The sequence below is a fragment of the Rhinolophus ferrumequinum genome, chromosome 21, assembly GCF_004115265.2.
Source record: "Rhinolophus ferrumequinum isolate MPI-CBG mRhiFer1 chromosome 21, mRhiFer1_v1.p, whole genome shotgun sequence".
NCBI lineage: Eukaryota > Metazoa > Chordata > Mammalia > Chiroptera > Rhinolophidae > Rhinolophus > Rhinolophus ferrumequinum.
In genome coordinates this window covers 4151235-4169433 of record NC_046304.1, presented here as the reverse complement: position 1 = coordinate 4169433, position 18199 = coordinate 4151235, and the positions used below count along the sequence as shown (strand labels likewise).

Sequence of the window (18199 nt, the reverse complement as noted above, 5' to 3'; positions counted from 1 at the left end):
CTTGGATTCAGATATATTAACAAATCTTTAACTCTTCCATCCCTGTCACCCCAAGGCAAAGCTCCATTCAGTCACGTTTCCCTACAGCATTGCTGGCCCCTTACCTGCAGTTAAAGAGTGAGCAGGAATCATGAACAATTGCCTGTTTTATTCAGTGTAAGGTTTGAGGCCCAGATTAACCCACTTCCAAAAATCAATTTGAGAGCACAGGTTAAAGACACATTTCGAGAGCCTTTTCCTTGCTCTAATTTCAAGTTGTGTGCATGTGAATTTGCTGAGATCCATGAATACCTTTAGGGATACCTATTGAAGAGATCCTGGGGCAGCAACAGCTGAAACTTTTTTCTCAAGGGATTCACAAGCCCACAGACCTGTTAAGCACTTTAAGTCATAGTGAAGATTTGGCAGAAATGACAAGTGTGCAAGTCCTATTGGCCCAAACCATGTCTTTATTCAGTGAAATGCTTCTATTCTTCAGGTTTACTAATTAAGGCTTTTGTTAGATGTAAAGGAAAATGTGGGAAAAACAACTTCTAATCTCTGAAACCCAGCTTTACTAGCCAAAGGGCCTGTTTTTAAATTATTTTACGCTATGGCCTGCTTAAAAGCACTAGTGACGACATTCTGAAGGGGAAGGAACCTAATAAAACCTCATGGATTTTAAAAACTAAGCCAGAGTTGACAGGACACACTTGGACTCGTCCTTGGTTTGCCCTTAACAAGAACTAAGCCCTGGGCAAGTCAATTGTTAAACCTTGGGACTGGAGCACCTAATGTAACAGTGAAATGTGTTCCCCCCCCCCGTAGTCTTTTAAAGGCTCGGGTTTAACGTAGTTTTTCCCCTTCCTGGCCCAAGTATTTTACTACCACTCCAAGGAATTGAAAGAATTAAATTCACTGTCTAAAATTAAGTGCTACCACCAATGTCTAACTTAACCAAGAAACCCAATTTAGTATTTTGTGCTCAAATTTAAGTGCATTTCCAGGCTGTTTCTGAGGTGCACCTGGAGTATTCAAAGGCATTATTTCTAGGCCGGATGCTTGGCTTTCTACATTTTTATAATGATCATATGCATCTCTACGTGATCCTTTAGATGTTTTTCCACTTAACAGCACACATGTGATCACATCAGCTTCAGTACCAGAAGTTATTTCCCAACTGTGGTATGAACTTTTTGAGATAACAGGACTTCCAATTTCACCCTTACATACACTCCCCACTATTTTGTCCCAAATCGAGAAACCACATTTACTGGTTACACTACAGGGGATTATAAAAGTGAGAGGTGGGGGAATTAAAAACATTTTAAGAATAAAGGGTACCTCATGGCCAGATTCTCACTCCCTCAAATATCTTGTATTAGAAATATACTTCCTTGTGTTTATTAGTATGGCAGCATGAGAACTGCTTGTGTTAGGCTTAAAGAAGTCTTTCATCAACTCCCAAATTAAAGAATCTCATTTGCTATCAATGTTTTTCTTTACATTAATATAAAGCTGCCAGTCACTAAGATCTGCTTGTTGTGAAAAACCATTTTCATTTGCTACCTAACACTCCAGTATCAGCAAATTGCCTTAGATCAGAATACCTTTTAACTCGTTGAGTTCTTTCAAGTCATCTTTCTCACCAGCCAGCTTCTTTCAAAAGTTGACTAGGGTTCCACTTGATTCTTGGCTGACTTCACATGCAGCAGACAGGATTAGGGTTGTATTTCACAACCTAAACACGTAAGTATAACGCACTAGCAAGAAATGCACAAGACTTTGACAAAGTTTCCACACCGTGGAACACTCAATGTTTACCCAAGTCAAATGACTAAATTTTGGTCACATCAACCATCTCCAAGTTAAACCCCCTTTCTCCTTGAACACCTGAACCAGTTAGTTCCCAGATCACTACGTAATTTCACGACAACAGACACCAAATATGCTACCATGCAACAAAACTTTTATTAACATTTTGAACAGGTTCAGCTATTACTGAAACCGGTAATTTCTAAACTTAAATTGGGGCAAGTGGCTAGAGTGCAGAGTAATGCCATCATTGGGCACTGAATGTAAGACTAAAGAATTAACAGCCACCCCTCAGACGCAGGACCAGGTGCAGGGTCGACTCTTTCTGGATGTTGTAGTCAGAAAGAGTGCGGCCATCTTCCAGCTGCTTGCCTGCAAAGATGAGCCTCTGCTGGTCAGGGGGGATGCCCTCCTTATCCTGGATCTTGGCCTTCACATTCTCAATGGTGTCGCTGGGCTCCACCTCCAGGGTGATGGTCTTGCCCGTCAGGGTCTTCACGAAGATCTGCATACCACCTCTCAGACGCAAGACCAGGTGCAGGGTCGACTCTTTCTGGATGTTGTAATCAGAAAGAGTGCGGCCATCTTCCAGCTGCTTGCCTGCAAAGATGAGCCTCTGCTGGTCAGGGGGGATGCCCTCCTTATCCTGGATCTTGGCCTTCACATTCTCAATGGTGTCGCTGGGCTCCACCTCCAGGGTGATGGTCTTGCCCGTCAGGGTCTTCACGAAGATCTGCATACCACCCCTCAGACGCAGGACCAGGTGCAGGGTCGACTCTTTCTGGATGTTGTAGTCAGAAAGAGTGCGGCCATCTTCCAGCTGCTTGCCTGCAAAGATGAGCCTCTGCTGGTCAGGGGGGATGCCCTCCTTATCCTGGATCTTGGCCTTCACATTCTCAATGGTGTCGCTGGGCTCCACCTCCAGGGTGATGGTCTTGCCCGTCAGGGTCTTCACGAAAATTTGCATTTTGACCTATGAAGTTTACAAAACAAAAGTATATCACTTCAGGATCTTTACACTTACTACTTTCACATGTAATCAATTCTTTAAAACTAATCATTAACTCTATTCTCCCAAATACCTTAAACGATCTACATCCCTCACAAACCACTGATTTTTATTAGACAAATTAGTCAAAGAATTCTTTAGTCAAAGCTTCAACTTAAACCGGCTAGAGAATCAAAAGCACTGTTTTGAAGTTGGCATCCACAGAGATTTCTCAACTGCAGCAGATACGTTTTCAGTACTCCTCTCTCCAGTAATTTCCCCAAAACCTAAGCACAGCTCATAAAACGAAGAAAAGAAAACCTCACAGGACACGGGGAAAATTCCCGTTTAAACCGAGATGGGGTGGGACACCTCGAACAAGCGATTCAAATTAAAAGGTTTCTAGAAACCACACCTTTTTTCCGCTTTCCCCCTCTGAAGCAGACACGATGGAATCTCCATCGGTTAGGTATCCGTTAGCCTCTGCCCGCGCACGCGCGCCAACCGCCCCCGCTCCCTTCACGTAAACAAGGCCCACTCTTCCGGAAAGGCCCGGCGCCGCGTCATCTCGCCCACCCCTCCCCCCACACCTCTCTGTGAGGCCCCCTCGGCCTCAAGAATTGGCCAGCTTCTTCTCACCTAGGCGCCCTCTCCACCCCTCCCAGGTCTCGAAGGCTGCGGGTCAGTCAGTACCTGTTAGCAAATGCGAAGACACCGCAAATCCAAGCACGTCGATTCGCCTCACCACCAACGCTCAACCGCTCAACAACGCCACTCGCTTCCGAATGTTCCGGCACTCGGCGGAGCTGAAATTTATGCAACGTCCGTTGCGTGACTAATCACTGCCTACGTAGCCGCCGTGTCCATGCGCCGCAGAAAGTAGTTCTCTCGGCACCACCTCCAGTGACGCAGTTAGGCCTGTCCACTGAGCCCCAAATCCCTCACAGCCGAAAAAGGACCCTAACAAATCAATTCCCCTCTATTCCAGGCTATACTTCTCCTCCTTTAGGAAAATATAGGAAAATTATAAGGCGGATGAATTCGAGTTAAGGGGCCCTTCCTCGAAAGCTCTGGAAACTTCTTTGCAGCGCCGGCCCTGATTGGTGAGGCGTGTAAAGGCGAGGCTGACGCTGATTGGTGGGGGACGCGGCGGCTCTGCTGTTGCTAGGCTCCCGGCAGGGAGAGCCAGTGTTGCTAAGTGAGTGAGTGCGCGTGCGCCACAGTGGCGCGTCTTTGGGAAGGGGGTATTTCCGGCGAGAGGTTATGGTGGGGTCCTCTGATTCGTCTCCAAACCCCAGATCTCGTTTTACGGCCTTTAAAGGAGGAAGCGGGGGGATCCGCGGTGCCTTTCTCGGGAAAGGTGCTCAGGGGCGGCGCGGCGCGGCCGGCAGTCTTTTTTCCCCGTGTCTTCTGTGAAGCACAAGCCCACCTCCCCGTGATCTTAGGCGCGCCCCTCACACACTGGAGGGATCTTGGTTAGAACAGGGATCGCACTCGATCCTTATAAAGGGCTCCGAGTAGAGTCTGTACAACTAGACTCTAGTGGTAACACCCTCTGCGGGTTCACAGCCCCCATCCACAGCCACCCCACCGCGGAGGCTTCTCGCCTTCAGGCCCACAGCGGCGAGGCTCGGGCTTCAGGGGAAACGAAGCGGCTTAGAACAGGCTCCGGCAAAACTTGCAAATATTCCTTCCTTCCCCTTTGCTGTTTCTCCAAACTCTGGTAGGGAAGAAGAGAAATGCGGGTTAAGGATTAATTAAGGGAATTCATTTTTAAGAAAGTATTTCTCCCATTAATATGTTTGTTGTGCAAGCGACACTAAAGGTGGGGATAACCAGCTAGGACCACGCGGCTGTTTTCCCTATCCGCTGGGTTGTGGCAAGGAGATAACCCAAGGAACGAGGAACTTACGTAAGGCAGGGTTGTTTGGCGCTGGGTGCCACGCAGCCCTGTGTCTGAGTCATGGAGGTGGGGGTGTAAATAAACACGCAAATGGCTGTTTGTCATGTAATACCAATCTTCCTAAGTAAGAAGTAGTGTAAAGGTTTGTATTAACACAGATAGCGCTTAGAAAAGGTCATTAAATTACATTTTTTTAATTTTTTAAAAAAATTATTTTTGCAATGCCGAGGGGTCACCCCTGCGACACCCGAAAAATCTAAAAAGTGCCGCGGCAGAGCGTCTGCCCGCCTCCTCCCTCCCCATCCGCCCCCTCCCCCAAAGGGGCTCTCCCACCATCACAGGCGGCGGCGGCGGCGGCGGCGGCGGCGGCGGCGGGGGCCAACTTGCCCTCTACCCAGTGCCCATGATGCCGCCTCTGCGACCGGCGACGACACTGACTCAGCCCCGGAACCCCCTCTGCTGCCCAGAGGCCGCCACCGCCGCCCGCCCTCATTTCTAAGATTAGCATTAAACTATGTCGGTAAATGTACAATATAAACAGGTATATGATGAGTTAACACCTAGACAGCTTTAAATTTGCTAGAACTTGGTAAGAGCTACTTTGTTGAATAATCAGGGGATAGAAATAAAGTTTCTTTAAGGTAATTTTGGACTTGGAGGTAATTGATGTTTATTTTACAAAATATGAATTTTTATTTTTGTAAACCTAACAGTAAGTGAACTTGTTTCACCTACTAGCAGCTTCTCCTGAGTCATATGTTGATTGGTAGAATGATCCAGAGTGGAGATCTCATGATTGATACCGATGACTTTGCTGGGAGTTCTAGCAGTTGCCAGGTTAGTCATACAGCTCCGTGGTTTAATGTTTTGTCAAAGTGGGTCATTTGCTAACCTCAACAAAGTAAAATGTTTTCAGCAGGGAGGCGGGTGCTGCCCTTGTACAATAAACGAGGAATTTTTTTATAGTCTATTTATAAATGAAACTTTTAGTAATATTCCTGGTAGTAAATTGTAAAAGGTAATTTGTAAACAAATTAAAGAATAGAAAGATAAAAACCCCAAAGATCAGGAATTTGGAAATCTAGCAAAATACTTGGCATCGTGCTCAATAGATGTTTGCTCAGTGAATGAAGTGCAGTTTTCTTCCCTTTCCCCTTCTTCTGCCCTCCCCTCCTCCTTTCAAGCCGTAGTTTCTCAGTCTAGTTGAGTAGGACACAGTTCCCTGGCCCATGCTGGTATTATGAGCCTTGTGCTCCGCCAGCACCAGTCCTCGGTAGGCCGCTAATAGCAGCTCTCCCTGGCTGCTGAAGGCTCACGATGGCTGCCAGCCGGTCTCGCTGGCCACAGGCTGCTTGCTCATGGCAGCCCAGCCCCAGGGAGAGCCGTTGTTCACAGTCTTAGTAGTAGAGGGCGCAGCTCATTGGCCCATGTGGGAATCAAACCGGTGGCCTCCAGCATTAGGAGCGCAGCGCTCTCACACCCGAGCCACTGCTAAAGCGCAGTTTTCCCTTTTGTTCAACTAGGAAAAAAAACCCAACAAATTTGCAACAGTCTTAGGACCTAAAAATACAAAGCATAAAGAGTACTTAATCTCCATAGGCAAATGGTTTTTGCCTAGCCAGTTCCTTTGAAAGAAACAAAGAGGAATTGATTCTGAGACTCTTAAGTAATTTTACTTAGCTAGATGTCTTTTAATAAAATCTGTGAGAAAACTGTGTTCCAATTATACATTCACAGTTGTTTTCTTGACATTATCAGTTGATATTTAACATATGGAGTTAGTCTGTGGTTTATCATTTCCTCATTTGGCAATTTATCTCAATAGAAGTATGAGACTAACTCCTAATTTGTTACCAATGAGTTAGCAACTTTTATATTGAAAGCCCAAATGAACACAGAGCAAAATTCTATATTGTTTTTATATTGGGCCTCAAAATTACCGAAATCTGTCCATTTAAAAATAGTTACTTAAAAATGTTTTGAATCATTATGGAATATTACAAACGTATGAAAGTTGGAGATAAAATAACAAACACCATAAAACCACCACCAAACTTCATTAAATCTTAATTAACCCTTTACTATTTTGCTTCCGCTTAAAGTTTTTTTATTGTAATAAAAAATGCAATATAAAATTTACCATCTTACTCTTTTTATTTATTTATTCATTTGTTATTTTTTATTTTTATTGGGGAATATTGGGGAACAGTGTGTTTCTCCAGGGCCCTTCAGCAACAAGTCATTGTCCTTCAATCCAGTTGTGGAGGGCACAGCTCAGCTCCAAGTCCAGTCACCATTTTTCAAAATCTTTAGTTGCAGGGGGCGCAGCCCACCATCCCATGTGGGAATTGAACCAGCAACCTTGTTGTTGAGAGCTAGCACTCTAACCAACTGAGGCAGCCACCCGTTCCTCCGGAAGCTCAGTGGCAGGTTGTCGTCTTCAATCTAGTTGAGGAGGGCCTAGTTGAGGAGCGCACAGCTCACTGGTCCATGTGGGAATCGAACCAGTAACCCTGTTGTTCAGGGCTCACGCTCTAACCAACTGAGCCATCTGGCCACCCCAAGTACATTCAACCTGCAAGCATCACCACCTCCATCTTCAGAACTGATTTCATCTTGCAAAACTGAAACTCTATACCCATTAAACAATAACTTCCCATTCCCTCCTCCTCCCAGGCCCTGGCAATCACCATTCTATCTTCTGTTCCTATGAATTTGACTACTTTAAGTATTTCATATAAATGGAATCATACAGTATTTGTCCTTTGGTCACTGGCTTATTTCATTTAACATGTCATCAGGATTCATCTATGTTGTAGTACTTATCAAAATTTCCTTCCTTTTAAAAGTTGAATAATATTCCATAGCATGGAATATTCCATTTTGTTTATCCATTCATCTGTCAATGAGCTCTTCGGTTGATTCAGTCTTTTGGCTATAGAGAATAATGGTGCTATGAACAAGGTTATACAGATATCTGTTAGAGGCCCTGCTTTCAAATCTTTTGGCTATATACCCAGAAGTGGAATTGCTTGATCATAAGATAGTTCTATTTTTAATTTTTTGAGGAACCACCATACTGTTTTCCATAGCAGCTGCACTATTTTACTTTCCCAGCAATGAAATAAAGCATTCATATATATCCTTGTATACATGAGAACGTTTCTAGGAAATGTACCTAGGAATAGAATTGTGGGGTGTATCTGAAACTTTACTAAACTTTGCCAAATTGCTTTCTGAAGTGATTGTACTAACTTACAATTGCATGAGCAATGTAGGAGAGTTCCCACAGTTCTGTATCCTCAGCAGCACTTAGTATTGTCAGACTTAAACAATTTTACCAATATGATAGGAAGATTTCTTTTCGGAAAAAAGCTTTACAAAATCCCTTTCAGTTTACTTTATAAATACGAGCCTATTTGTTTTCATATGGGATTTGAGTGTAGGAAAGGGGATATGGAGGCAGGTCTGATAGTTTGGTAGATTGGCCATTCGAATTCCATTGGTATGAGAATGAAGGAGCCTTTTGTGAAGAACTGTTAAGAGGCAGTGAAATATGACTTGTAATTGTTAATGGAGGGATGTGAGAGGAGGAATGAATGCTGGGTAAGTTCCTACCTAAGGCAGTGTGTTACAGCAAAAAGAGTATGACATTTGGAATGAAATACAACTGTATCAGATTTCCAACTTGGTTTTATACCAGTCCTATGATTGCGTGTATTTTACTTAACATTTTTAGCCTTTTAATGTCCCTGTCTGCAAAGAAAACATGTGGACCAGGTGTCATCCTACTTTGTTAAATTGAGTCCTAAATCTAGGTAAATCACTTGGCACTTAGATTTGAACAAATGTGATTTCCATTCCTTTCTCTTTGCCTGTTTTCCTTTGCTCTGTTTCCTTTGCTTAGTTTCTCTTGCTCTTTACAGAGCTTATCCTTTGAAAGACTGATATTTTCTTTTTTCCAGTACTTTTCTAGGGAATTCTCAACATAGTCAATGGACCAAGAAACTGAGCCTTGCTGTATGAATTTCCTAATCTGTCAGAAAATTATATTAGGTATCCAGAGCTGACAAGGCAATAGTAGCTATTTTTTGTTTCGATAAATTGATTTTGTACCATTCCCTTAGACTTGAAGGAGTTACCCTTCTTTTTCTGATTACCATCGACTCTTCCCAATTTGTTGTTTAGGGTCATGAACTGATTCTGAGATTGAAATGGCATTTGAAACTTCTAGTTATTGTGTCTAATATTTGCTGTCAAGTGAAAGAACAGAATAGCTAGACAAAAGATATAGATGGTTTTGTAAATTTTTGTGTTATTTTTGTTGGGTGGATCTAAACATGGATTGGATTTATTATGGGTGCTGTTTTGAAAACAGCCCTTTGCCCCTATTTTGCTGTCAGAGGGGTTGGTTAATACATCTTCTAATACATAATACAATCTCTGATACATAAAGGAATTTCCTTATCTCACCTTTGAAATTCGGAGAATATGCATATTAAGCCAGCCTTTGTATTAATCAGTTTTTGGTGCATATTTACTACAACAGATCTATAGTCTATTATCATAATTTTCTCCAAGCAACTATTCTTAGGCACTGTATTCTTGAAGTTTGAATCCTGAGCCAAGAGAATGACACAAGTTCTGCTGGTTTATTCATTCATTCAGCAGACATTTGTTGAGCAACTTCTGGGTGTGGGAGGCAATGAGATTGCTGGGTCGGACAGGACATGGACCCCACCCAAGAGAGTCATGGTGTTAGCACCAATAAGTGTGTTGTTGTGAGGGCTGAGAGTATCTATTTCAAAGAGTTGTTGGAGGATCCAATGAGTTAATTCGTATCAAGAGTTAAGAAAGCCTGGCACTTAGGGAATGCTTGATAAATGTTAGCTACTATTATCAATCTTGAACGGGAAAAAAGGCTTAGTAGTTAAAGTACAAACTAGACTGTCTTGGTTGAAATCCTGACTCTACTATTTACTCATTGTGTAACTATGGGTGAATTACCCCTCTGGACCTCAGTTTCTTCATCTACATGGTAGAGTCAGTAATAGTACCTACTAGCTCATAGTTTGTTTGGTTTTTGTTGTTGTTTTTCAATTACAGTTGATAGTCACATTAGTTTCAGGTATACAACATGGTGATTAGACATTTATGTACCTTACAAATTGATCCGCCTGATAAGTCTAGTACTCCCCCGAAACCATACATAGTTATTACAATATTATTGACTGTTGTGGGGACAGCCAGGAGTGCAGTTTCCAGGCTCTTGACCTCACATGGGAAGGTGCTGGCTCAGGTAGTAAATGGCCATCAACTGTGATTGGATGGCCATCAGCTGTGGCTAGTTGGCTGTCAGCTATAACCAGTGAGCCATTGGCCACTAATATAACTGCTGTGGCTACGCTAGCAGAAAAATGGGGGCTAGCGAGAAGATGGTGGCTGAGCTAGCAAGCGCAGATTGCAGTTAGCACGGTGGGTTGCAGCTAGCAAGTGAGGTTGGTTGTCAGAAGTGGATGGTGGGTTGCACATAGTGTGGCTCCTGCTTCCTGTGTCTCCAACCCCGCCGCCAGCAAGACTATAGTGGTATGACTTCCCTATCTATGGCTCCGTGAGTGTTCCTTTTTGGCCTCACCATATCCTGTGTTCTTATGTGGGGAGTGGGACCAGAGACCCCGCATGACACCTTGCATGACAACTGTATTCCCTATGTTGTATTTTACATCCCCCTGACTATTTTGTAACTGCCAATTTGTACTTCTTAACGCCTTCACCTTTTTTACCCCCTCATCTGGAAACTATCAGTTTGCTCTCTGTATCCATGAGTTTGTTTCTATTTTGTTTGTTCATTTATTTTGTTTTTTAGATTCTACATATAAGTGGTATCATATGGTATTTGTCTTTCTCTGTCTGACTTATTTCATTTAGCATAATACTCTTAAAGTCCATCCATGTTGTTGCAAATGTTAAAATTTCATTCTTTTTTATGGCTGAGTAATATTCCTTTGTATATATGTATCACCTCTTCTTTATCCAGTCATCTATCGATGGATACTTGGGTCTTGTTTTCTTATCCATTCAGCTACCCTGTGTCTTTTGATTGGCACATTTAATCCATTTACATTTAAAGTAATTATTGATAGGTATGTAGTTATTGCCATTTTATTATTCATATTTTTTATCTTCTCCTTCTTCTCCTTCTTTTTCTCCCTCCTTCCCCCTCCTCCTCCATCCCTTGAACATTTCTTGTAATATTAGTTTGGTTGTGATGAACTCCTTTAGCTTCTTCTTGTCTGGGAGTAGAATTTTTGAGGATTAAATGAACCTGCCTCATAAGGTTGAGTTTATACAGGTGAAGTGCTTAGAACAATGCTCAGCAGATAGAAAGCACTCAATACATGATAACTGCATAAAAAAAGAGAAGTACGGGTAGACTGTGGAGGCAAAGAGGAGAAGGAGCAGTCTAGCTGCCTGGAGGAGGGTAGGAGAGGAACCCAAAGGTTTCAGTGAAGGTATTATTTGGAATCCGAATCACAAGGAGGAGTAGGATTGTCCAGAAGGAAGCAGGTGAAAAATGGGAAGGTGTGGTGTGTTGAGGAAATGGCTAGTAGCTATGCATGTCTGTGATTTAGGGTGGCTGCATGAGGGCCTGTGGTTTTGGAAGTAAGACTGGAGAAGCTGGCAGAGCTTAATTCTCCAGCACCCTCACTTCCTGCAGCCATACTGGCCATCTAAGCCTTTTCCCACTTCTGGATCTTTGTATTTGATGTTTCCTTTGCCTAGACCTCTTCCCATGGCCACTTTTGTCTCATGTTTTAGGTGGTGTAAATGTCACGGCCTCAGAAAACCTTCTCTGACATCCGTCCTGCTCCAGGGCTCAGTCACAGCACCCTGGTTATTTCTTTCATGACAATGCCATGTTTACCCAATCCATAATTACATTATTTACATAGTTGTTTATCTCCTTGTTTCCCTCACTAGGATATAAATTCCATGAAGGTACAGGCCATGTCTCTCTGGTTTATCACCATACCTCCACATCTAGCCAGGTGTCATACAGCCTGGTACATAATTAGCACTTAGCAAATATTTGTTGCAAGAATGAATGACTAATGAAGAATATGCCTTGCTCTGCCAAGTACTTTAGATTCTTCCTGCAAGTGTTCTACATGGGAATGACATGATTAGATTTCTATGGTAGAGTGTTAACTTGGTGACATCACAGCAGGTGAGGAGAAGGGGGATGAGGTCAGAGAGCACACTCCAGAGATGGAGGCAGTTGTCCACGTAGGACATGATGAGCATCTGTCAGTGACCTGGTCAACAAAACCCAACATCCCTAAAGAAACAAGAGGAATGAACTGATACAAATCAAATAAAAATAGCATTGTTTACTTGTAGTTAGTCCTTCTTTCAGCAAATACCCAAGACAACTGATTTAAATGAATATAATATAACAAATAAAAGAAACATAGGTGGGTAGGGAACTTATAACAAAAGGAGAGGAAAAAAGAAAACGAAGTTAGGAGTGAGATTAGTATTTAAAATGCTGGCCTTGAAGTCTGTCCTTTTGCTAGAGGTGGACCACAGATTTAGTGTTTTGGTGTTTTGCTTTATTTTTCCCAACTAGCATGGAGAGAGACACAATCAATTACATAATTCATAAGTCCATGTAATTAAAAAACTTGTAGTATATCGATACAATAGGTATTTTTCAGCAATAAAAAGAAATGAACTATCAATATACATAACAACACGGATGGATCTCGAATAATTATGCTGAGTGAAAGAAACCAGACAAAAAGGGTATAAACTATATGATTCTAGTCTATATAAAGTTCTAGAAAATGCAAATTAATCTATTGAGAGAAAGCAGATGAGTGGTCAGTTGGGGATGGAGGCAGGGAGAAGGAAGGAGGTGGGATGGGTTATAAAAGGCAGGAGAAGGGGCAGCTGGTTAGCTCAGTTGGTTAGAGCGTGATGCTCCTATAAGGTTCTCCATTTGACCCCCACATGGGCCACTGTGAGCTGCGCCCTCCACAACTATTTGACGTGGAGCTAATGGGTCCTGGAAAAGCACACTTAAAATAAATAAAAGTAAAAAAAAAAAAAAAAAAGATTACAAACAAAAAAAGGCAGGAGAAGCTTTGGGGGGTGAGAGAAATGTTTAATTATCTTGGATTTTGGTGATTGTTTCACAGGTGTAAGCATATATCCAAACTTACCAGTTTATATACTTTAAATATGTGAAACTTATTGTGCATCATTTATACTTCAATAGAGCTATAAAAAAGTTAAATTAGACAAACCTTTGGCAAAATAGTCCTTGAGATAGCTCAGGTAAATCCTTTATGAGCATGAAGGTATCTCGGGAAGTAAAAGTAAACTGACTTCAACAATAAAATTTTTTTTTTAAAGTTGTAAAAGGTAGATATCAGAGTCTCCTTTTATAAAATATGAAGATATATATACCAAGTTTGAGATTTCTTAAATTATGTTAATGTACCGGGCATTAGGTAATCTTAACAGATCCCCTCTGTTTGAATTTATTTGAACCCAAATGGAAGCTAAAGAACAGATTCCTTACTTACTTTGAAATTAAGTGCTGCCCTTTGAATCTAAACAGATATATTGTCAGAGGTATATCAAAAGACATTACTAGTAGTAATGAAGCTGTGATGACCAAGGGTCACCCGAAGTAATGAATGCCTCAAGCAGGACACACATCTTTTCTGTTTTCCTAATCCTGTCAGACATATAAAATATGCTCCCTTGCTATCCTGTGGTGAGGGGGAGAACCTCCCAGATGCAGATTTAATTATTACTATGGCAAGTTTTCTAGAGACTCTTATCTGTAGTAGATCTTATAGTAGATTAAAAAAATTACAGGGTGGCTGGTTAGCTTGGTTGGTTAGAGCATGGTGCTGATAACACCAAGGTTTCCATTTTGATCCCCACATGGGCCATTGTGAGCTGCACCTTCTTTTTAAAAAAAAGAATTAAAAAAAAATTACAACCAATTTACACAATTCTGAAGCAGAAAGTGTGTGTGTGTGTGTGTGTGTGTGTGTGTGTGTGTGTATAAGAAACTAGAAAATACTAAAGGTAGGAGGAATCTGAACCACTTATCATAAAGTGAAAATGATTATAATTGTGTTGATTTTTGTGCCAGGACTTATGCTTAGCATTGTATTCCTTAATCTTCCCAACAAAATAACTTCCCAAAGTAAATAATGTGATTGTGCCCATTTTATAAATACTTGGAAAAAACTAGATAAGTGGCCCACAGTCCCAGCTAAGAAGTGGCAGAGGTGAGATCTCAATTCAGGTATGCCTGACTTCAAAGCCCAATGTCTTAATCCCTGTGCTGATTGTCTCTAGTGGTCCTTTATGGTTACTAGAAATAGTCTGTAACTTTAGCGCTAAGTTACCTAAGTGGCAAAAGCAAAGAGGGAAACATGATAAGACATATATCACACTATCCCTAAGATACAGTGAAGTTGATTATCCAAGAGAAACAGAGCCTTTTCTGAGAGAAATGTCTTGTGTAAGCTCTTACAAAGAGGCTCTGTGATGAATAGATAAAGGCCTCTATTACATCCCCCCAGTGGCAAGAATCAAGAATATTCTGCAATCAGATGGATAAGTTCTGGGGGTCAAAGGTAGATCATGGTGACAATAGTTGACAATACTTGAAAGTTGCTAAGAGAGTAGATCTTAAATGTTCTCAGTGCACACCCGTAAAAAGGTAACTGTGTGAGGTGATGGATGTGTTAAGTAACCTTATTGTGTTAATCATTTATGTATACATACATGTATTTATATTACATATATATATAAAATCATGTACACCTTAAACTTACATAATGTGATTTGTCAATTATATCTCAAAGCTGTGAAAAAATGAATTTTACTACAGCTATTTTTCTGTAAGGAAAACAGGGATATTACAGCTTTATCCCTTGATATAGACTTGTGCCCAGCTGTTCTATGAGAATCCAACCCAGTTTGTCAAAAATCTCAGATGATGTGGCTTAGAACAAGGGTAAAAATATTTAGACTAGATGGGCCACAAGCCCATTAATGGACAATCCACCATTAATACTGTATCTCAAAAGTAGTCTTTGTTAAGGATGAAACAGCAATGAGTTGCTCCAGGAACGAATCCAAATGCCTTAGTTATTCAAGATTGTCCTCAATTGCACCCCACGCAAATATCTCACTAACAGTCATCTGTGTCCTCAGCACACAGCAGAGTTGAACAACTTGGTACCTGTCCCAAAGTAGCTCATCATCCAGTTAAATAGGAAACATGTAAATAAATAACTCGAATACCATATGAGAAACACTATAATAGAGGCATTTATAAGAAACAATGTTGGCATAAAGGACATGCTCAGCCCCAGCTGGTAGCGATGGGGGAAGTTTTCCCTGGGCAGACCTGTGAGTCAGATTCACCAGGATGCCAGAGTAAGGTTCAAACGTCCTAGCTCAGAGACACAGTTCCATGCAGGCTAATGTCCATGCAGGTAGCCATGACTTTGAGGTCTCGCTGTTTATTGGGAGACCTTCCCCATCTCACCATTGTTAGATTCCGTAGCCATGTAGAAGATAGTTTTTCTGATAGTCTCTTCTGCATTCGGGCCTCCTAACCCCAAGCCAAACAGTACAATCTAGAGTGGGTATGTTCCATTGCTGGAGAATCCAAGAACTCAAATTACATCACTCACTGTCTGTTATTCCCTGCTTCCTATTACACCTAGAATAAAATCCAGGTTCCTTACCATGGCCTACAGGTCAACATGGTCAACACATGCCTCCCTCTCAACTTCAATCTACACCTCCCCTTTAGACACTTTAATCCTGCCCTAACAACCTTTCATCCATCTTATTGGAGAAGGTCATCAAGAGGATGTGACCTCCAGTGACCCTTGAGCTGGACCAGAGCAATCAGAGGCTCCTTACCCCCTCCCCTGACCTTGGAAGGTACATTCCGCCCACTGTTCCCGCACTAGGAGCCATTTCAAGGAAGCAGCCTTGAGAGAGTAAGGTGTTGTTGAGACCATCTGGACTGAATACATGACTGAACCCAGTTAAGGCCCCTATATAAACTTTTAAGATTCTGGCGGCCAGGTGTGGAGATCTACTCATCTTGCAGCCACCCAAGCCTCATATGTAAGTTTCCTTGCATACTGAACCTGCCACCTGCCTATCTGTAATGGTCTGCCTCTTTCTTTGGTCTTCCCCTGTCCTCCGTGTACAGGGGCCAATTGTGAATTTCACCCAGGGAACCCCTAAAGTTTCAAGCCAACACATCTCCCAGACGTTCCAAGCTCATGCTGGTCTCAGCGCTTGTGCTATTCCTTCTGCTTGACCTTCCCTTTCACTCATCATTCAAGTTTCAGCTCAGAAGCCCCTTCCTCAGAGAGGCCTTTCTTGACTATCCTGTCATATTGCACTGTGTTATTCTTTTCTTGCCTTCAGAGCACTTATCAATACCTGATATTATTCAGTTTATTCATATTTTACATTGAAAGCCCAATGCACTCAGAGATTCTCTTATTCATGGTTACACAGTGCAATGCCTAACACAGAGTAGGTTCTCAATGAACATCTGTTGGCTGTCTGACATAACTCCTTCCCAGACCAACCAAAAGGAAGTGTTCTTTCAGAGGGTCAATGTTGGGGCTCCAGTAGAGGGCGCTATGGCACAAGAGAATGTGGGGTTTCCTGACTGCCTGGAGACCTCCAATATACAAATGTACTCCTTGAGACACCAGGAGACATAGGAGGCCAGTAACCCTTTTGATGCAGAAGGTCAATTCCTAACTCCTAGGAGACACATTTGGCTCTGGCTTCAGCCACAGCTCTTACCTGGCTCATTGGGCGGTCCTGCCCTTCTTCCCATCCACTATCCCCCATCCCTATACACCCCAGAACAAAAGGAAAAGTAAAGAAATAAGATGGATATTTGAGGGCATGATGATGGACAGAGGGTTTAAAAGCACTCTGTCCAGAGTACTGAGAGCGTAAGAGGCCTCGGTGTCTGAATAGATTAATGTGGGGTAGAGAAGCAGAGTCTGAGAAATGGCTCTAGGAATGTACTAAAAAAGCTGGATCACCAAGGGGGAAGAGGGGACGTTCAGGCCCAGCCAGAATGGCTCCAGAGAAACCCCGGGCGCTAAGAAACAAAGTGTTTCCAGAAGAAAATGAAACTGATCTGTTTTGAGGTTTTTCTTTTTTTCTTTTTCTTTTTTTTTTTAAATAACAAAACCAAACGTTCATTATTAGACATCTCTTGAGGTGAGGGCTGAAAACAGAAACATTTATGGCCCACTAAGCCATACCTATCAGCTCCTAAACACACTGGAATAAGAATAAGAAAAAAAAAACTATTAATCTGCCCAACTGGAGAAATATACCATGTTTATGGATTGAAGTACTCAATATTGTTAAGATGGCAGTTCTCCCCAACTCCCCAAATCGATCTATAGATTTGATGCAATCACTATTAAAATCCCAACAGGCTTTTTTTTTCTTTTATTTTTTTTAAATTAAAGTTTATTGGGGTGACAATTGTTAGTAAAGTTACATAGCTTTCAGGTGTACAATTCTGTAATACATCATCTATAAATCCCATTGTGTGTTCACCACCCAGAGTCAGTTCTCCTTCCATCACCATATATTTGATCCCCTTTACCCTCATCCTTCACCCCCCTCCCTCGTTACCCACTAAACGATTGTCTGTCTATGAGTTTTTGTTTCTCATTTGTTTGTCTTGTTCTTTTGTTGTTTTTGGTTTATATACCACATAGCAGTGAAATCGTATGGTTCTATGCTTTTTCTGTCTGATTTATTTCGCTTAGCATTATAATCTCAAGATCCATCCATGTTGTCACAAATGGTCCTATTTCATCTTTTCTTACCTCCGAATAGTATTCCATTGTGTATATATACCACAACTTCTTTATCCATTCATTTATCAAAGGACATTTTGGTTGTTTCCATGTCTTGGCCAACAGGCTTTTTAAAAAATAGGAATTGATAAGCTGATCCTAAAATTTATATGGACATTGAAAGGACCTAGAATAACCAAAGCTATTCTTTGAAATAAAATGAACAAAATTGGACCACTGACCTGATTTCATACTTACTGTAAATACACCATAATCAAAACAGTGTGGTTCTGGCATAAGGATAGATATGTAATCCACCTAACAGAATAAAAAGTCCAGAAATAGACCTCACTTATTAACGACAAGTTTTCACCAAAGATACCAAGGAAATTCAATGGGGAAAGGAAAGTCTTAAATGAATGGTGCTTGAGCAATTGGACATCTGTATGCTAAATAAATAAATAATAAACATAAACTGTTACCTCACACCACATACAAAAATTAACTCAAGGGGCCAGCCCGGCGGCTCAGGCGGTTAGAGCCCCGTGCTCCTAACTCCGAAGGCTACCGGTTTGATTGCCACATGGGCCAGTGTGCTCTCAACCACAAGGATGCCTG

General features: G+C 41.8%; 1 protein-coding gene and 1 long non-coding RNA gene across 2 annotated transcripts; both read right to left on the bottom strand.

Annotated features, from left to right (window-relative positions):
• Positions 1-1926: 1926 nt before the first annotated feature.
• Positions 1927-3631, bottom strand: UBB (ubiquitin B). Its single transcript, XM_033091193.1, has 2 exons — positions 3476-3631; positions 1927-2767 (listed from the first exon to the last, which is right to left on the bottom strand). The coding sequence occupies exon 2, from the start codon at positions 2759-2761 to the stop codon at positions 2072-2074; it is 690 nt and encodes a 229-aa protein (XP_032947084.1). The 5' UTR covers positions 2762-2767; positions 3476-3631; the 3' UTR covers positions 1927-2071.
• A 645-nt stretch (positions 3632-4276) lies between these two features.
• On the bottom strand, positions 4277-5051 carry LOC117013761 (uncharacterized). Its single transcript, XR_004421371.1, has 3 exons — positions 5019-5051; positions 4695-4805; positions 4277-4502 (listed from the first exon to the last, which is right to left on the bottom strand). It is a non-coding gene; the product is annotated as an uncharacterized LOC117013761 (long non-coding RNA).
• Positions 5052-18199: the final 13148 nt, after the last annotated feature.